The 22,038-nt window shown below is 37.0% G+C and overlaps 1 protein-coding gene across 2 annotated transcripts in view; it reads left to right on the plus strand.

Annotated features, from left to right (window-relative positions):
- Positions 1-202: 202 nt before the first annotated feature.
- The window catches only part of sema3fa (sema domain, immunoglobulin domain (Ig), short basic domain, secreted, (semaphorin) 3Fa), a 49,541-nt gene continuing 27,705 nt past the window's right edge, over positions 203-22,038 (plus strand). For both annotated transcript variants that reach the window (XM_084425832.1, XM_084425833.1), the window contains exons 1-2: positions 203-506; positions 1,293-1,462. In XM_084425832.1, coding sequence (XP_084281958.1) covers positions 1,333-1,462 — 130 coding nt within the window. In that variant the 5' untranslated portion in view covers positions 203-506; positions 1,293-1,332. The remainder of the gene's footprint in view (positions 507-1,292; positions 1,463-22,038) is intronic.

Raw genomic sequence — 22,038 nt, forward strand, 5'->3', positions numbered from 1 at the left:
GAGTCGTTCGCATGTTTACGTGTGATTTAGTGAAGATAAGCGTAGCACCCCCCATTACTAACATGTCTCATGATTTTGTTTGGGTTTCGCCACATGTATTTGCATTGCCTAATTGCGTTCAAAACATAAATGGGTGTTACTTTTAAGGTAAGTCTCCGCCCAGGGGGAGTAGCAGCGCTCCATCCACCTGCCAGACTACTTCAGCAGCAGACAGTCAGTGGACCTGAAGCGCGCGCTGCTGCTGCTGGTGGTGCTGCTGCGTGGACAAAAATACACGAGACGGGTTTAAAAACTCCGGTCGAGAGGGGATACTTGCACTTCATTTGAACTGACACGGAATCAGTATAATAAATTAGTTTAAAGGAGCAACTACTTTGTGGACACGTGTATGCAGTTACTTTTGACTGGACGCATTGCTTTTTGTTTCTGTACGTTTTCTTTGCGCTGGATTGTAAATGGTTTGTACAGTTGGACACACAGGGTCGTTTTTGACGGACGTTTTGTAGGTGAGTTCTGCGTTCATTTCAGTTAATTTTAAGATAAACATGTATTTTATGCTTCACGTCACATACATCAAGTACTTGTTTGTACAGAAGATCAGCAGCACAGTTATCCAAATGTTTTTTATAGGCTACATTATTTTTAAGAGGATCAGTCCATTACACGCTACTGAAATCTGATGGAAACTATCTATTTTGAAAGGTTTATTGAGACATGTTTTTCTGAAAATGGAAATGACAATGCTATTGATCGTTGAAGTTCATTTGCAAGTCATATTATTAGCTCCATAATGGATCTGTTTGGAATGAAAAAAGCTTTAGTTGTGACAGATCAGCTGCTGTAAAACCGATACTTCACTGATTATTTATTTAAAGTAATTAAAAATATATAGCCTATTTATTATTATTATTATTAATCTTTTACTGCTTTTTGGCACAGGTTACTAAATGGTCATTATACCGTTACTACAACAAAAACCATAACGTGCATTATGAATATTTTAATAAGTCATTTATTACAAAGTGAAAGGTTTCCACAAAGAATTTGAAATAATATCTTACCATTTATCAGTAGACTCAATGTTAAGGAACCGATAACCAATTGAGTAGAAATGTGTAAATATCTGGGAATAAAAATCACTCAAACTTATCTCTATTAACAATTTTCATTTGCTACCATTGAATAAGAAAAAATGTCAAATTGAAACCATGAATATATGAGGAACTCTTTCAGCTCATTTATATCTGTCTAATGTTGATCCTCACCCCCTTCCTCCCTCCCCTCTCATGCAGGACCGAATAAATCTCTTGTGGGTCTTTGGATAAAGTGATCATGCAGGGAGTCGGGACTTTGGTGCTGGGGACCCTTCTGGTCTCTGTGTTCTCAGCTGTCTCGGTCCACAGCAGCCCTTTGTCTTCCCTGCCACCCGCCTCTGTTCCACGAGTCTTCCTGTCCTTCAAAGGTAAGATGCATTTCTGTTGTCTTTGCTCTGACTGTCTCACACTGTTGCTCTGTGGATGCTTACAGCCCCTGCTGGAGATGGCATCCACTGCTTTCCTGTTCAAATTAATATAGAAATAAATAAATAAACAAACAACTGCAATTGATATGATATAGATTGCATGGGAAATATGCGTTATTATTTTTGTCCTCAGTGTTTCCAGGAAACCCGAGTCTCATAATGTTAACTTTCAGTGCATTTTTAATGTGCTTCTATTCTATTGTCGTATTAGGCAGTACGTTTTTTTATTTGTGCTTTGTGGGAATCTCTTCAGTTTTGTGCTGAGCAAGCTATTTCCCTTCTTATGTTACATGTCTATTTCACCTTTCTAATTCAAGGAGTTTTCACAGTCTGCTGCCTGAACTAATTTTACTTTCTGTTGCCCGTTATTGTGTTTCTTTAATTGGTTTTTCGAACACTCTTTGGGATTGAGCATGTCTACCAGAAAGGACCTAAATTCAGAATTTGCACAACTGTGAGTTTAACCCTTGCTGGGGGAATTAGATTTCATGTTGGGTTTGTGCACGGCTCTTGGTTGGCTAAGCAATGCAATTAGTTTTTAGTTCTGAAACAGTATTTCCCATGGGATTCTCTGAACTGTTTTTTTTTTCCTGAATATCCATGTTCTTGGTAGCAGCCCATTTTCCAGGACTACGCATCAATGATTTCTTATAATAGTTCAGTTTTATTGTTATTTTATGCTCAGGAATCGCAATTTAAAGGTAATATTTGCTTGTAAGCTTAAACTATATGTTTACAGTCTTTCCTCCAAAATGGAATAATGATACTGTATATGATATTGGTGTGGTTGCTTTCCCAGGACCTTTTGCCTAATCTTAGTGTACTTCTGTCAGTCAACATTGACACTGACCACTCTTGACTGCCAAAATATACACTGGAGACATACTACATGCATGCACAGGATAGGATATTCCAACTTACAATATAAAAAAAAAAAGAAAAAAGGATCTATGAGTGTTCTGGAGATTATCAAAACTCAGTGCAACTAAAGATGAAATTAAAGATCTAGTCTGCTTTATGTAAGACGTAGTGGAGGACCTTTGGATGGATTATAGTTTTTAGTTCTGGCTACTTCTGCTCCCCTTTCCAAAAGCTTTGACCAAACACTTGGATCATGTTCCTCCCCTGAACGTCTTGTGAAGACGGCTACATTTGTTTAGGACTTATACTCACTAAACATTCTGTTCTCTCCCACAAACAGCTTCAAGCTTAGTGGGATCTTGTTTTGGTTTCGTACTTGGGATGTGTCATTAGAAAATCATTATGATGGCTAACCAAAATCCAGGCTTTCTTTGTAATTGCCTGCCTCTGTGCCTGCACTCTTTGAGACACACAAAACATCCTGTTTTATATCCCTCTCAGTTGCTTAAATGTGACTATTTGAGCAATGAGGTCATCATCTGTTCGCTGTTGTAACAGGGTTCTGCGCCATTCATGATTGCATTGAAAATGGCTTAAATTCCATTTCATTCTTGAAACAAACTAAACAGGGTGCAACTGCAGTTTGAATTAAGGAAGTATAAATAAAATGGATTAAAATTCAAGGAAATTAATAGAACTAATTTTATCAAAGTTTTAAAGACAAATTTGAATATTGGCTTTGAAAATGGTTGGTTTGAATGTTAAGAAAAAGCCTTGAAGTTTGAAGGGTTGTAGGTCTTAAGGTGAGATGGATGGATGGAAAGATAGATATATTCTACTGTATACAATGGTTAGATTGAAATATTAATTGAATGGTTGATTTTTCTGAATTAAAAGAATAAATTCTTCAGTTCTGAATTTTGCACAACCCTGTGTTGTAATATGTTGAATGAACACTAAAGTGTTTGATATACAGTAGTATTGGTTTAGAGAATATTTCATTTCATGCATGGAGCATGATGATTCAATTTATCTAGAAGCCTGGTTTAAGGAATTAGTAAAGAAAGAAATTAATACCTTTTATGCAATCCTCCCTTGGGGGATTCAGGTATAATTCACAAGTCCGTCCCTCATACATAAGCGCAAGCTTGAGCACACACATTTACTGCGGTTCACCGAGATCCCCTTCTTTCTTATTCTTATTCTCCAGTATGAGCATGTAGGGAGGGAGGGCAGGGAACTCTGCCAGACAGAGTCAGTTTTCGGCTCTGAGGGAGGACTTGGCTGCCGTTAGCAATGTCGGTGAGTTCAGAGAGCAGATACTGGTGTCTTCTTGTGCCCTTACGCATTACAGACAGTCCGGACCACAGAAACGTCCCTGGAAGCCCAATCATCTGTGAAGTTCGAGGTCTCGGGCTCTGCAGACATGACTTATTACAAGTTCAGACTCTTTTCTATGGCTCTTCTCATATTTTCCCTGTTTTATGGGAGTAACTATGATATATTACGTTTGCCCTTCTCTTTCACATGCACACACTTCTTTTTAAATCCCCTCTTTCCCATGTATCTCTGCAAGCTTGGGATTTACATGCTAAAAGGTATCCCAGAGGACTTACGAAGAGTCACATGACAGCCTAAGTTCATTTCTTTGCATATGTGCCCTCACATAACTCCTAGTTTTTGGACATGACAGTGGATTTATGGCCATGTTTATGCATCTTATATCACTTTACAGTGGTTATGAGAGCCCAGGGATGATTCAAGAAGGAATGCTGTGTGTGAATTGGTATTTTGTGAGTGTGTATGTGTGTTTGAAAATGGTGCCACGGGTGTTGTTTGTGCACATTGTTTTAATTTAAATTCCATTAGTAGATTCTCTGAGGGGCAGAGTGCTTATTGCTCAATTTAGACAAATGTTCTCAGACAGAAAACATTTTAAAGTAAGTATCTCAAGGTGCATCAACTACAATGTGAGGCTGATGGCAGTGCATAAATTATCACAATTATGCAAGGCATTTAAAGTAGTGTGCTTCATTTTCCTTTGCTGTTCAAGTTAACACCTGGGTAGCGTTCTTTATAAACGCTAAAACAGTCCATCTGCTGTAGATGATAGTCTGTGTGGTTTTCTAATGGGAGACTGGAAAAGCTCTTTGTTTGAGAGCTTTAGGAGTTATCATTTAATGCAAAGTGCTAATAAACCCTATCCACCGCACATAGATTCATGACCCAGAAATGTGCTTTTTTATGATGTGGAAATTATGTCACACTTCTGGTCTAGTAAGAAAGCAGTAATATAAAAAAATAAGTTTGTTTTTTTATTTTTATTTTAGTTAAAATATATAGCGGTATTAGCGCAAACTGTGAGTTTCGTCCATGTTAGAGACTCATCAGAGAGGTCAATCTGTGTTGTTTAGATTTTTGATCTATATAAATGACTGAATTGCTCATGACGGCATCAAAAGTGAAGCCACCTGTGCTGCCATATTGGTATTCCCTAGTATTCCCTTCTATTGAATTAATAGGAAATCATCTGATTTTAATAAGAAAACATTACCTAATGAGTTCGCGTTTTTATATCTGAGGTCTCCCTGTACATTCTTACAATGCAAACATTTGAATGGTTATTTGTATAAAGTCGGGAATTTTTTAAAGTTTTATTTGTATTTATAGGTAATTATTAAAGCCATTCATGTTTGGATGTGTGTATGTGTGTGTGAGTATCAGCTATGTCACTGAATGTACTGGCAGAATGACATCAAAGATATATTTATCTCTGACGTACCTTCCTGTGAGCTTGCTTAGTTGCTTTATGTTTGTCATAAAATATCATGGTTCTGTCATGCAGTTGGTAATGAACTGTAGTAAATCAAACATGGCCAATCTGCATTTCTTCATATACTATATTTGCTGATAGACTTACCAGTTCTTGCAAATACCCCAAAAGTTATATGCTCAAGCTCCTGCACCTGCTTCCAGCAGCTTGTTGAGCATGTTGAAAATTATCTAGAGGTTTAAATATATACTTTGACCTGGGCACAATATATGTGTGTGTGCGTTTGTCTGTTCTGGAGGCTTTTTTTTATCTTCAAACAAGCCCTAATAACAGCCTATTTGAGGGTGCCAGAGGCTGAGGTTGTGACCCCAAAAAAACAGAAGCAGGTCATTGTCAGGGTGATCCGTCCTCGCTGTGTGGGAAAAGTGAACAAATTCTTGCTTTAAATGCTTGTAATGCTAATCTGCAGCTCTATTTAAAATCATTTAACTCTGTTCTTGCTGTTTCATTATATCTGAGAAACACCTGGATGCATAATTGGCCGTGCCTGAAAAAAATGAAAAAAATGCAACTAAATGCACCCAATTAGACCATTACAATAATGCAGTGAGAACATTATCTCAAATACGGCTACTGGAACAATTGTCCGTTACAGCTTCCAAGATTATTTAGCTTTTTTGGAACGTGTTTCAATTAACATCTCATCACATTTTTGAATTCGCTGGCTTTCTCTTCTCTAGTTCAGAACATATTGTATTGTGCGGCTGATGGTGATGTTTAGTGGCATATCTTTAAATGTTGTAGAACGTTCTCAATTCCCTTTTAACAATTCTCATTTAGTATTTTTTTATGTAAATGAGTATGGCCTTAAGTGTTACCAAATTATATCCAAGAAAAAAAGGGCAATGAAGACAATCAGAGAAAAGGACAAAGAATGATCTGTCTTCAGTTGCAGCATAGGGAACAAGAAAGAAAAGTAAAAATTGGGGCCGGTGCACAGATTTTTTTCATGTTATGGCTGATTCGATAATTATGAAAGCTTGAAATTGCGACTTTATCTCAAGATTCTGACTTTTTTTCTTTATATGCAATTTTTTTTCTCAGAATTGTGACATATTAATATCTTTCGAGTTTATAATCTCACAATTCAAGTCAGAATTGTGAGATAAAAAGTCGCAATAATTTTTTTATTCTTTGGCTGAAACAAGCTTCCAAATATATTGGATAAACCTAGTAAAATCTACTTAATTATGACTAAATAAAAAAATAACACTAAACATTAAAATCAGTCTTTTTAAATGCAGGATTTTGAATGCAGAAACTCAGAAAGTGAATTTGGGCATCACAACATTTATAATGTACAGAGTGAAAACTGAATATTAATTTTCGGATTTATTTAAAGGGGTAGTATAACGCCCTTTTCACAAGATGTAAAATAAGTATTTGATGTCCCCAGAGTGTGTATGTGAAGTTTTAGCTCAAAATACCCCACATATATTTGTATATAGCATGTTAAAGTTGTCCCTTTTTGAGGGTGAGCAAAAACGCAGCTTTTTTGTGTCTGTCTCTTTAAATGCAAATAAGCTGCTGCTCCAGGCACAGAGGGCGGAGCTACAACAGCTTGTGTCCTTTTTACCTCACACAGACATGCGCTTAAAATTTCAAAAACTTTAAGCCTTTTATGTTCAAACCGAAGTCAGAAAGATGGAGAGACTCAAGAAGAATGTAGACAACATTTCTGAATGGTTAGTTGGTGAATTTATGTAGCTTATATGTAGTTATCTTCTAGTCATTGATTAGCATATTCTGTCTTGATAATATATAAATCGCGTTTCCGGGGGCGGGCTTATGTAAATTTTAGGGTTGATGATGTCACTAACCCGGGAGGAATGTCATTTAGTCCTTACCAGCCGTAAAAAAAAAAAAATCCTTACCAGCCGTTTGTTGTAGTCCTTAAAAAGCAATTTCTTTAAAATAAATTATCTCCCTTTGCTTTGAACTTTGAGCGTTGTAACTTTGCAGATGTTGTTTATGCTCAAAAAGCACCATCACACACTAACTAGAGTTAGAAAAGTGAAATCATATTCAATCACCCCTTTAATATTACATTTAAAAGATTGTTTTTTAAGATGAACTTTGACTGAGCATTAGTAAGAAAGGCCCTGTTTGCACCTGGTATTAAGATGTGTTTTGGTCGATCGGATCACAAGTGGACAACGCTTAATACAGTTGTTAACTGGGTCCAAAGCTTTCTGAGCTTGTCCACTTTTGACCACTTCTAGAGGCAGTCGAAAACGCATTTGACCGGATTGCTTTCGTTGTGTAAATGCTCATGTTGTCATGTGAACTCTCCGCCTACTGACCTAATGCGTTAACATTATGAAGCACGGTAGCCAGACGGGATTTAAACTTTGTTGGCTGGAGACCCAAGTTTGGTTTGAAGACGAAAAACGTACCAAGCACAATGTTCTCTCACCATTCCTGATTTCTAACACACACTCACTGCATTCGGCTTGGTCTTAAGGCTATCAGAGCAGAAACGAAAGCTGATGGTATGTTTTTCCGTCATCTCTGATCGTGTTACTGTTCACATGTAAATTGCGTGAGCCTATTTTGTCCATTAGATCGAAAGATAAACATACATTTATCTGCCCATAGACCCTCTCCTCTAAGAAATCAGGAGGACAGAAGTGGTTGAAAGTGGACAAAAGAGACGGATTAAAACACCAGGTAAAGAAAAAAAGAAAGATCTTTCTAACATTTATTCTACATTCAGTACTTTCCTCTCATGACATGATTAGGTTTATCCATCATGTTGTCTTTACCTGGGTTCTAACTAGGTCAATTGCGACACTAGAGACTTCAGCAAGTGCTTCCCTCTGACAATGCACACGGATACAGAGAGAATGAGAAAGCATATATATATGTGTGCGTGCGTGTGAGAGAGAGAGCCCCGGAGCAATCACTGTCTCTCTGAAAGATGAACCTCCTTCAACCTGCCAAGATATGCCTAGGAGAACTGCTCAGACAGAAGGTGAGACACTGTCTCTCTCAAACCCGCACTAGAGAGACACTAACTAACAGCTGCATTGAGACTGTAGTGCCATTCAGTTACTATCATTACTTCTGCATCCCGCTCACCTGTGGCGTTGATGGGAAAGTATTTGGAAAGGATTGTGTGAGCTGTGTTCATCCATCTTTACTTTTGGCGCGACCCTCAGTCTTTCTCATCTGTGTTTTGTATCAGTTTTCTCGCGATCAACCTAAAAAATGTGTTTGTCTTCAGGTAACACTGAGGTTTTCCATTTTTAGCTGAAACGTGCAGGCTCAGTCAAGCTCTCACTTTATAAGCGAAACCCAAGCGATGTATCAGAACGGTATTAAAAACCAAAAGCGATGGGATTCATCAAAAATGCATTATTCTGAGCTGTTCCCATGAGGCTTTCTCTAATGGAGCTCTTGGCAGAGTAATAAACTTAACCTCTTGACCCTACATTGAGTTTCAGTTTCATAAGAATCACTTAGAAAAGGGTGCATGGGACTCAGACAGGCATGGGCTCAGAAGGGGAGGCCTGTTCTTTGTTCTCTGTTCTTTGTTGTTTTTGTTATTGCCGGGGGTGTGCTGTATTAACTGAATTATGGTGTCTAAGTCTTGCGGATCATTTTTTTCTTCTGAATATCCTGATTATGCTACATTTTGTTGTCTTATTTTAGACCAAACACATTTGTTTGTGATGCCAGGGTGCAGCAGACGCTGTCTCAGTGTGGTTTTTGTCAAGGTGGCGGTGCATCCCTGCATCTTGTGCTGCGGCGCTGGATCTAAACTGTCACAGTGAGAGAAGAGTGGAGGTGACAGCAGCAGGGCTAAATATAGAGACCCTGCACTCCTACACCCCCTCTCCTCTCTTACTTTCTCTTCTCTGTCTTCCTCTTTTTGTCACTAACAAAAATACTACAAAGTACCTTGTTACTATCATGGATTTTTGTACATGTACCGTGGTATTATTTGAAGTACCATGGTAATCATTCAGAACCATGTTAAGTACCACTTATGTATCTGTCACATTAACTTTATGTCTTTTGGACATGTACTAAACCAATACTGTGGATTTTTGGACATGGTATCATGTACCATTCTTTGAAGTACCCATGTAAATACAATAGTACATGAACAGTGTTAATTTCACATTATTTATGCTGTTAGATATTTTTTTAATTGTTAAAATTTTAATTAGCCTTTATTTTTATATTTTCATTTTCATTTTAGTTTTAGTAATTGTCATTTTATTAATATTTGTTTTTTAAAAACAGTTTTATTCAGTTAGTTGGCAAGGCCGTGTAAGTTTTTCATCTTATAGTGTATACGATGTATGTGTGTGTGTGTGTGTGTATATATATATATATATATATATATATATATATATATATAAAATTCTTTTGAGCCTAATTCCTAGTCAAATTAAAATGATATAGGCCTAGTTGTATATATCACTTGTGATGGTATTTTGTATAGATATGGCCAGACGTGCAGTCTACCAATAACATTAGAGCGACAGCACTACGAACGCCCACAAGCGACTCGCAGTATAGAGACTAACGACATACAGCGACAAAGTCGCTGGCGGTGTGAACAGGGCTTAACATGGAAAAGATACCTTTTATCTTTTGTGTCGTCGCGTCGCATGTAGTTAGGACACGGTGTACATCTCTCTGCTTGTCTATCTGTCCATCCTTTTAGTTATTTATTTTTAGTTATACTTCTTGTATTTTGTGCTGTTCTGCATCAATTCCCATATCTCTATTTCATCATCTCTTGGTTCTCTTCCTTTAGCTTCTTTTTTCTGTGCTATATTTTCATTCTCTTCAATCCCAGGGGAGGTGTCTAACATGTCACCCCCTGAAGGAGTGTGGAAACGCTCCCATGAGACGAGAAAGAGAGCAGACATTCATTTTGAGTGAGGTCTGGGTCACGGCTCCTCAGCTGAGTCACACATTGGGTTAGTTGTGGGTGTGTATGTGGCATAAAGAATTTCTCATTTTGAGAAAACCATCCTCTATGCAAGGAGACACTGGGTCATACTTCTCATTTTTAAAATATGTCACGTGTTGGATGTCAGGACCAATCGCGAGAGAAAGATGGCTGCTACGGATGCAATGTTTGGCCTTTTTGTGGTTTAATGAAAAATCAGTTGTATGGCTTAATTACCAAATGATCTTGAGTATTTCAATGATCATCTTAATCTGCATGTTAAGGCCTATCAGAGCGCTGCTCGTATGTGTTTGTGCTTTACAAGTGATTCATTTTGTGATGCACTTTAGAACCAGCTGCTGGTTGCTTTCCTAAAAAAAAAAAAAAAAAAAAAAAAAAAATTATTCTTGTAGACAGCAATGAGATTAAATGAAAGTGACTTTTACTTGGATGTTTCTTGAAACAGACGTTATCTCACATCATGTAGGGTTTCAGAAGATGTCTTAAAATGTTTCAAACTGCTCAGATTTGCTATGATATCAAAGTCTGCAGTCAAAAGAGAAAAAATTAAATTTCTCAGTTATCAAATGTCTTGACTAAGTTATCTGAATTATGCTTTTCCACATATTTTAGAGCTCTACTGTTACTGCATTTCAATAATTCTTTAATTTGCGTCTATTTTAATTTCTCCTATGAAATGGAAGTTGTGATTTAAAAAAACAAAACAAATTATATTGTGACATATATCCAATGACTTCTCGATCAAGAAAAATGTAGACTTCATATATATTATTTCCTTGAGAAATTGATTGGATGGTTGGATTGTTGTGGTTTGCTATTGCTGTGATCTCATATGAGTGTCAGGTTGTCCCGCCCTCCCATTAGTAAACTCTTCATCATAATAAATACTGCAATATTCCATTAAAAAAATAAGAATTGTCTGTTTGATTTCAAGGTGACTTTTAGGAATTTTGGGATGTGGTTGATTATGTAAAGGGAACATCAACAACAATACATTTTTCATCTCAGTTTTCTTTCCATGTGGCTACAAAATACATAATGTTTTATGTTTTTGTCTGTAAAAGACCTAATTTCTCTGGAGGCACAGAGATTTTTGTCTGTCATCATTTTTTTTCTTATCTCTTCTTGTAAAACAGCCATTTTCACAGCACTCAAACACTCATGCTTGTCTTGTAACACTCATCTTCAGCCTGTGTTTTATCATAACCTTTCTCATCGCTAATCGGCTTTCGCATTCACTCGTTTCTGACACTATCACTCCCCTCATGTTCTATTTTCTATCTGTCTGCAGCTCCTCATCTGTAATACACTGTTTCTTTTCAAAGGCATTTAAAAGCGTCAGGAGTGTAGATGGCTGCCTTGTTATAAAACCACCTCAAAACCAAAGGTTATTCGGTCTGGATAAATGGTTGCACTGTCAGCCAGTTTGATGTGTTTCTTTCTGGAGTGTAACACAGGGGTTTCTGTAACCTAATGCAAAAACTCACGCAGAGTATCAAAACATTTTTCTATTGCTGTTGGAGAGCAGCTTTGGGGAAAAAGAGGCAAATCTTCTCACTTGTCACTTTGAGAAACAGGCAGGGTTGGTGTTCTGCACTGATGCAAGACAAGGATGCTCTGTTTCTAAGTTTCTGTGTGTGTGATAGTGTCTCTTATAGCCCTCCCATGCTGATTGTGTTTTGTGAGGACAGATGGAAATGTGTCAGACAGAATGAAAATAACCTGATTTATGTTTCCTGACTTCGCTCCTTTAAAATGTCCCATCACTCTTTAGACTGAAAATAGGAAAGATCAACAGTTTAAATAAGTTTACATTTACATTTTTTGGTTGTAAGATTTTTTTTAATGCTTTGAAAGAAGTCTCACCAAGGCTGCATTTATTTAGTCAAAGATGAAGGAAAAATAGTAACATTGATGTGAAATGAGGCATAACTGGTGCCCGCTACGTTGCCAAATGCACACTAAACTCTGACACTGTGAACTGAGACGCGGAGCTGATCGCGTGAACGAAGCACGCACTTATCTTTGCGCAGCGTAAACAGGCAGTCTTTCGCGATTTGATAAAGACACAAAGCCTTATCAAGCTTTTGATTTTAGTTTGTTTGACAGCAATGGTGCAAAACACGACATTAAAGACATTCATTTTATGTTATTATGAGAAGTTTAACTATATTTTCGGGCCACCACAGTCTAGTTAATAAATGGGAAACACTGAAATGTATTTGTGGCGTGGCGGTCAGTGTTGATATTGTGGCGGGCCGCCACAAATAAATCAATGTATGGGAAACACTGAACAGAAAGTTTAAAAGATCAGTATAAATTTGAAATAGAGGTTTTTTGTAACATTTTAAATGTCTTTATTGTCATTTCTGAATGCTGAATAAAAGTGTTAATTCCTTTAAAAAAATCGTACTGACCCAGACATTTGGACATTAGTGCAAGGAGTAATGTGTGTGGTTTATTTTATTTTAAAGAAATGCATCTTGCATTTTTTCCTAGAGGACACACAAACAGGCATTCTCTGTGCACAATGCAAATACCCAACTAATTTTTAACATTTACTACTTATTTTGAGTGGATTTTACTGAATATAATATTGAGTAGCTGTTGCAGCCCTAAACTAAACTTTAGTTACAGTAAAATGTAGTGACAACCGTTCTGGTGAGAGCGGGTCTCTGTCTTCTCCCAGACCTCAATTGCTCAGAGAGGATCCATGTTGTCTCGTCCTATTGTGGTCTTTCGCCGAAAATGAAGAAAGAGAAAGACTGTGTGGTCCACTGTGAGTTGATTCAGTAAGACAGACCATCATTCAGGTCTGTTTATAATGAGAGGTTACAATAGGTTTTGTCAGCAGGCAGCTTTGCTGAACCCCAGACTTGGACCCCCATGACACCTTCTGTGCAGTTAGGGCAGCTGTTTAACAATGTGAGAAATGTAGACATTGGAGACACATGCAAAGACAGCAACAGATAATGTAATGAAATATTATAGTTTATAGTTTTCAGCAGTCATTACTCTAGTCTTCAGTGTCACATGATCCTTCAGAAAGCATTCTAATATACTGATTTGCTGCTCAAAAAACATTTCTTGTTAAAGGGAAACTTGGCAACTATTTCAACTTAATAAATCAGTTTAGAAATCATTTGGATGGTTAAATAACCTGTTCTGGTGAGAATGGTGACTTTCCCCGTCACCCCCCAGCGTTCCCCGGCGGAAAACCAACCTTGCAACTTGCAACCGGTAAATTGGAAATAGGAAGTCTCGTGAGAAGCGAGAACGAGCGGGAAACACAAACTGCTTTACGGCAATTCAACATAAACACACACGCCATATGATACTGTGTATTATGTATTACCCACCTCGGTAGGCATAGCTCCACACCATAAAGTTGGCTGGCTCCCATAATAACAGATGCACATGAGCAGCGGTAGAAAGGGGGAGGAGGGTGCCGTAAGTGAGATTTTTTTACTACAGTGTTGTGAAATATACGGCCCACAGCTGTAGGGGGAGCTCGTTGAGAAAACACGCAACAACAAAAGGGAAAATCAGCGAAGAAATGGCTAGAGTTGCCATGTTCCCCTTTAATATCAATGTTGAAAACAAGTTGTGCTGCCTAATTTCAATGGTAACATTATACATGTCTTTAATTTAATGGATCCTTGGTGAATATGATTGTTTTTCTTAAAAAAAAAAAAAAAAAAAACCGTACTGACCCCAAACATTAGTGTATACGATAAAATGATAAAAACATTAATTATCATTTACTCACTGTTGTGTGGTTGCAAACCTGTATATTTGTATTTTTTCAGTGGAGCATGAAATGAAAAATGTTGAAGAATTTAGTGTGTGTGACTTTTAAGCTTTAAAAAGGACAAAAAAAAAAACAGTCATAAGGACCACTTTTATGACGATTTTTTATGTGTGTGTTGCATGGAAAAAATATGAACATACAGGCTACATTCACATTGTCAGTTTTTGGGACTGACAACTGCATTTACTTAGAGGTGTGGGTCTCGAAATGTCCCGTTCACACAGCAACTTACGAACAGCGTCTCAAACTGTCTGTATGAACGTGTGCAACAGGAGTCAAGCCTGTATTCTCTTACACTTAACCAGTGACAGTGACCAAAGTGATATCAACGATTGCGAAGGTCCATAAAACTGAAAAGTCGTATCACTTTTGACAAAACAAGAGTCCAATAGAGCCACTAGTTTATCCCTCAAATCTTCATTAACCGACAGCAGCTTTTATATCTGCGCGGAGCATTTGAGTCGTGCGTTGAACAAAAAACTGATGGAAGCAGCTTTGGTGGAGAACAGTGACCTGATCTAAAACCTTCAGATGACACACAGCTCATGTCTCTGTAAGTTACCGAAAACACACATGAAAACCTGCAACACACATGGTAGATAAGTGTTTGTGCTGGGCAGAACGGCTGAACGTGGCCACAGATTCATAATGACATGAAGGTGAATAAATGATTTTTTTCCCATTTTTGGTCAATTATCCATTTAAGGTCAGATTGTTCCCCTTAAGAGCCACAGTGGGCACAAAGAGGAGAGCAGAAAGGCAGGTTTTACTAATAATTTCCCCCCACAAAAAAAGTGTGTGTGCTTTATTACGATGAATGCGTGTGTGTCTGTGTGCACTGCATACACCCTTTCCATCAGCAAAGACAATGCCTTTCCCTTGTGTGTCTACTGGTTTGGTTGCCATGGCAGCATTTATTCTGTTACCTGTCACTGCGTTATGGTACATTTCATCTGTTATTTGATAGCTATGTTTTTGTACATCAAGTTCTTGGAAATTGCTACATTCACCCTTTGATCTCACCGAATAGGGGAGGTCTTATTTTTAAGTATTGCCATGGGAGTGACAACAGATATAAACGTTAATTCTTGGTAGACAACAGTGAGAAGATGAGTTGTTACATTCCCCAACACACACACAAACCAACAGAGAAAGAGATTCTCCCTCCAGATGTGGTCCGGGTGTGGGAGTTACATCTATGAGGTTACCAGACATGCTCGACCTTAGAGGGGTGTGAGGTCAAGGGCGCCTCTCCCTTCATGTTGTTTTAGACTGCCATCATTTATTACCATCTGTCAGTCAGGCACAGACTTTAATACCATGGCAGTACTTAGACTCAGACAATGACCTGTGCTGACACACCAAAGCATCATGACAGAGGAAACAGAGGGAAAGTTAGCCTATCACAGAGTAGGGACGCCACTGGATGGAGGGAACATAATGTGAATTCACAACAGGGGTTATGGGGTGCTAAAAGGAAAAATGTGTCAATCATTGACTGGCTGGCATTTCTCCATCATGTTAGAGGACAGAGAAGGACAGAAAAGAGAATGAGACAACAAAAAAAGCAGCATTTGTTTTTCCTTAACCTGTTAACAGAAATGTATTAATAAAATTTATTTTTATTTTTTTATATAATATACATGCCAGACCAACACAGACCAAGTAAAAAAAGTCTATGGTCACCAAGGCTGCATTTATTTGATTAAAAACAAGTCAGTAATATTGTGAAATTGTATTACAATTTAGATTATCATTGTTATCAATGTTGAAATAAGTTTTTGCTGCTTAATATGTGGACACCGTAATACATTACCATTTAAAAATTTGGGGTAAGAAAAAAAGTTAAGAAGCATTAAATTGATCAAAAGTGACTGTAAATGCAGAGTTCAGACGATTTCTACTTCAAATAAATGCTGTGTTTTTGAACTTTTTTTTAATCAAAGAATCCTGAAAAATGGCTTCACAGTTTCCACATACTACGGGTTGCACAGACTAGTCGACTGTAATGATCTGCCATGGTGCTTTAAGCTTGACGTCGACTAGTTGCTGATCATGCCCTATAGAGGGCGCAACAGGTTGAAATCTTTGAAGTCCACTTTTATGCTCCATTTCCAACCATTAAAATGACAAGTAAATGCATAATCTGTGAGCTCTCCACAATATATGTTTGATTATTCCATCCGGATGCTCAAAACATAACGGGTGAATGCACTTTTTAAACAGCTTATTGTACACATAAGTTAATCACTGTTCTAAACGAATGCACTGCTTCATTGTACACACATTGCTCGCACACCACACACAGATCGCTACACACAGAATCATTCAGTAGCGCAGAAATGTATTGTCAACACTGTTCTGTGATTTATCAATAAAATAGCTAAGTTCTAGCATATATTTCTTAGTAAATAAAACCCACAGCTTCACTATTAATAGAGAGACGCTGCTTATTGAATTTGATTAAATGCAATATCACAAGTAGAAACGCTGTTCTGAACAGTTTGAGATACAAGAAGTTAATATTGAGTAACTTAACATTGCTGTTATCATCACAAAAAGCTTTAAACAAAACAGAACTGCTCTGTGTCTCCAAGCAACACAGTGGTGGTGTTTGAATCAGTGTTTTTGAATGAATTGGTTGAATAAATGATTCAATGACTCGCTCATAAAAGCGATATGTATGATTTCCCCATCAGATTCTCTAAAGAACAAATAATCTGTGCAAATTAATTGACTAGTACTCTGTCACCAGTTGTCTCATTCGCTTATAATTTTTATTTCAGTGGAAGGGATTTTAGAAGAAACATCAGTACCATTAAATACTTTGGAAATTCTTTGATTATACCTTGAAGCACCATGTAAATATCAATGTGTCAGATGAATATGTTAATCAGTATATCAAAGTACCATGGTATTGTCATCTGATACCAGCACTGTTACCTCCACGATACTTGTTTTGTACGGGATATTAGGGGGGAAAAGGCTGCTGGAACCATATTGCTGTTTACTGGCCTTTTGACCGTTTACATAATGAGAGCGAATAGGAAACCTGATTTCACTGTGCTTGCTAAATATTGATGTAGTGCTTTCTAAAGCATTTACAAGTTAGAATGAATTACATACCTGACAATTTAATGATAGTGTGGATAAGAGGTAACAATCATAATCATTGGAAGCACACTGGCAATCTACTCTTATGTTTAATTCAGTGAGAGTATGCATCTGTGCGTGTCTCGGCATCTCTCAGGTAAGTTTTTCCTCCAGATGTTCCTCGTCACTTCAGAGGAATGGCACATGTGGGCTGGAGAGTTAGACGGGTGGGAAAGATGTGCTTGTGGTTCTGAGCCAAATTCAGCTGGAGTCTCAAATGCCTTTACATGGTGAGTAGATTGTGGATGTGTGTTTGTGAGTGTCTGAGATGAGACTGGAATTGTTGGTGTCGTCTGTGGTGGCAGTGAGCTGTCTGCTCATGTTGTTGTGTGATGAACTGATCTCATGCTCGTTAAAGGCAAAGTTTGTTTAGGAGGTAAAAGAGATGATGCCGTTTTCTATTCTTCCTCTATTTTTGTACTTTAAAGTAAAGGGCTGTGAATGTAGACGGCCCTAAGGCTGCGCTGGTTCTTCTAGACTTGGCCGCTGTCTCTGTCTGTTTTTTGGTCTCTTCTCTCTTCTACTTGTCCCGGCTGTCTCTCTCATTCCTCTTTTTTTTCTGTTGCCCATATGGAAATCAATTAATTGTAATTTATTTATTTACATATTATATATTTATATAAATCTAACTGATATATTTTTTATAATGTTTCATAATTTGATGCAATTATGTATTCCATCCAATTAATTAATAGTGAGGTCTAGGTCAGTTCCTGTTCATGGACAGGTGCACGTTTGCAAAATAAATGCAGATGAAACTTTGACTGACATGCTGATATTGCTATATTGAAATATTGCTGGCTACAATTACTCTGGGAATTCATTTTTAATTAAAAAAAAAGATTGTCCCTTTTCTTCTTACACAAGAAGGGAATACTCTTGACTATCTTTCAGTCCCAGACATGAGTTCTTATCTTATGTGGATATAAATTGATGTTGATAAGTGGGGTTTGTATTTGTTAAAAAGAGATTAATAGATTGATAAGGAGCTATAGGATTTAAAACAACACAATGTGTGAGAACAATCAAATAATTCTATTCTGATACTTGTCATTTAACTATTTAAAGCAAGTGTCTCAAACTCAGCAAATAAATATGTTTTATGATCATGAATTTTATCTGTATACAGTTATTTGGTAGACATATACGATGTACAACTTGACGGACGTGTAAATTCAACTTTATGTGTGTGAAAAAATATATATTATGCTACTGTTTAACAGTCCTTTTAAGAAAACTTTGAACTAATATTAAAGGCCAACGCAGACATTGATAATTGGTTTTGAATTATAAGCTATTAACACTTGAGGGGTTGTGCTGTACAAACCTGGCTCACAGTTTGAGACCCCTGATTTAAAATGTTCTTCTCAGATTAGTTTAACATTGCCATATACATATTAGGCATCAAATGAAAGTACTATTTTCTCAGAAGCATGTCAAATATGTCTGCAAGAGGAAGTCTTTTGGGATGGAGCCTGACATGAGATTTCATTAATTGCGCTCTGATTCAGTTCAGTACTTGGACAGGATATTGGATCATATTTTCACCTCTGAAGACTTTTAGAGCCTCACATCATAGTAACGGTAAAGCTATAAAGTCAAAATCATCACTCTTACAGACACATTTAGGTTAAAACCACAAGCCTGAGTATTATCATCCCTCAATAGTTTGAAAAATAGCACAGGGTTTTTTTTTTTTTTTCATTTTATAGCGGTGATTTACAGCTTGAATCTTGAGTCTATCAAACTGGTCCCATTGGAGACTTTGCAAAATAGATAGACTAAATTATACCTTTTGCTGAAAAAAAAAAGACACAAACAGATGTGATATAGGAGAGCAAGATAGATTTTGTGTGTGTGTCCAAATGTTCAAACCATCCCACAATTCATAGTCTTTTTGTGAGTCTCCTGTAAGTTGAGAACGCATTGACTCGATAACAAGATGGAAATGTAGATGGGATGTATTGGGAAAAAGAGCGTAATAGGATAAGAGAGGTGCATGCTGGAGAGACGCCAGGAGGAATGTGTTAGGTGTCTGTCTAGAGTCGGCTAACATCTGTTTCTGCGATTTTTGAACGTGATGTCTGCTCTGCCTGCTGATTTTGTTACAGAGAGAATCAAGTGAAAACATATTTACTGCTCTCAAAGCTGCTTCTCTGACGTGTGTGTGTTGGGAAGTTGCCTTGTGTAGTCATTTATATATAAACTTAAAGTAACTTAAATGATAATTCCGGTATTTAGCACTTCGAGTCTATTTTCTAGTTTGTTTTGGATGAACTAGAGTGGTGGACACAGAAATTTTGACAATGGGTCCTGTCTCGACTTTTTGACTCTTTTAGAATCGCCTTTGACCGCTTCAGAGTGGCTGGCTATGGGCATGCACAAACATGTCCTTAAATCAACCCTTAACGTTCGTTTTCAAAACTGTGCAACTCACCGAGTGGTCAGTGGTGTTCGTTGATGTTCCAAAACAAGTAGCGTAGTGAAATACAGTTTCTGTCGTGTTTTATTTGCCATTTTGTAAAATCCCATTGATTTCTGTTGGAGGACTCATTGCTCGTTGATATTACTGCGCTTCAGACTCAAATATCGAGCGGAAGTTTATACGCGGTTGTGAGGTATCTGAAAAAATTGTTCCACTATAGCAAATAACACGGATTGAAATCATACATTGCGCCGATATATTTGTTTTTAATCATCAACGAACACCACTGACCACTCGGTGAGTTGCACAGTTTTGAAAACGAACGTTAAGGGTTGTTTTAAGGACATGTTCGTGCATGCCCATAGCCAGCCACTCTGAAGCGGTCAAAGGCGATTCTAAACGAGTCAAAAAGTCGAGACAGGACCCATCGTCAAAAATGTCTGTGTCCACCACTCTAGTTCATCCAAAACAAACTAGAAAATAGACTCAAAGTGCTAAATACCGGAATTATCCTTTAATGGTTGACAACAAATGCCGTTGTTGTCCAAGGCACTTAAAGGGATAATTCACCCGTAAATGACCAGTCATCATTTACTCACCCTTATGTTATTCCAAACCAGCATGACTTTCTTTCTTCTACGGAACATGCAAAAAAAAAAAAAAAAAAAAAAAACTTCCAAATCCATACATTGAAAGTCAATGGGGTCCAAAGTAACATTCCACTTTCTTTGTACATTTATTTATCATGTGGAACACAGAATAAAGTTAAGTCATAAAAGTGTAGAGATTGAGTAAATAACAATTTTCATATTCTGCACTCAGTGCATGGTGTGTATTTACATTTTTTGTTGTTTGTTAGCATTTAATCTGCACATTGTTTGAAGTAGAGTGTTGGACAAATTCAAGCCCACACAGAATCTGCACAGACACAGAAAACTCTGCAGATTGCTTCAGATTTGGAACATCCGTTGTTAGTTATACACATTCCCTACCAATAGCGTGTTTGTTTATTAAAATTCTTTGGATAAATTTGTGTATTGTAGTACTCTTAGCTCTGTTTAACACATTTGACCGCACATTTAAACCCATTTCTACAGATTTCCTATCCAAAATAGCTGAGAAAATGTGAAAAAGTCAGCATGCTGTACAAGATTTATTTTCCATCTTTATCTGTTTAGTCAATTGATTAAACCAGTGATCGACAGTTTAACACAATAGCCTATAGTTAAATGATTATCAGATTAGCTGTTAGCTGCAGCAGTTAACGCATACCGACAATACTCGAAAGAAGCATTTTGACTTTTTTCAACAGTCCTGAGAAACCAAACGCAGGAAGAAAGACCTGTGTATTTGAACTTCCTTATCAAAATGTCAATTAAGTCCTCATGTTGAGACTTTGCCTTACAATTTCCCACGTCATAACGTCTGAAGACTGATCATGTTGACTTTGCCAACGAAAGCATACCTTATTTATCCCTATCATTTCATTTTTTTCCTTGTTTTCCTTCACAGGTCGTTTATCACTACACTGTTAGACTTTTCAAGGGTTTTTTACAGTAACTTACTGGCAACACTGTTGCCAGTAAGTTACTGTAATTAAGAGTTACAGTACCAAACCGTATTTCAGTTTTGTGTAATACAGTGCATTACTGTAAAAACGAAGCTAATCAGTACAGTGCATTACTGTAAAAACGAAGCTAATCAGTACACTACTGTAATTATTTTTATTTGTACTAAATATAAATTAGATTTGATAATTTTGATATATGATTAATTTTATTTTTATCCTACATAAGTACTACTTCCATACAAACCAATTAGACAAAGTTATCACAAAATACCATTTTTTTATTTAAAACATTTCATATATATCACAAAATAAACATGCCAATGCTGGAAATGATGTGTGAAATTTTTACACATTAATGGGTGAGTTTAGAGACAACATTTTTTTGTGTTAATTTTAACTCATTCATTGTGTTAATGATTTTAACAAAGTAAATAGGCCTATGTCAGAGAGGTTAGCACAAAGATGTGTAAACGTGTTAAATTAACACATTATGTGCTGTCCTTCACTGCAAACATTTTTGAAAACATACATAAAACCATAAACAAAACATTAGCATTTGACTAAATGAATGTAGAGTCATTGGTTGTTTAGCTTATACAAGTATTATAATGAAATATCAACCATTACATTCATAAAACTGCAGAATATAAATACATTTTTAAGCATTCAAAAAGGAAATGTCCAAAACAGGACAAAACACAGTTCTTTTCACAATACAAGACACATAACCCCACCTTAAAAATAATTTCACTTATTTCCAAAAATGTGTTGGATTCATGTACACTGGTGGCCAAAATAACTATTTAAGTGTCGTAATGTTTTTGAAAGAAGTCTCTTTGATGCTCAAGAAACATTTCTTATTATTATCAATGTCTGACTGTCTACTCCATCTTTTCTACAGCATAGGAGTAAAAGTCATCATCAAAATAATCT

This window comes from Rutilus rutilus (assembly GCF_951802725.1).
Source record: "Rutilus rutilus genome assembly, chromosome: 12".
In the NCBI taxonomy this organism is placed as follows: Eukaryota; Metazoa; Chordata; class Actinopteri; order Cypriniformes; family Leuciscidae; genus Rutilus; species Rutilus rutilus.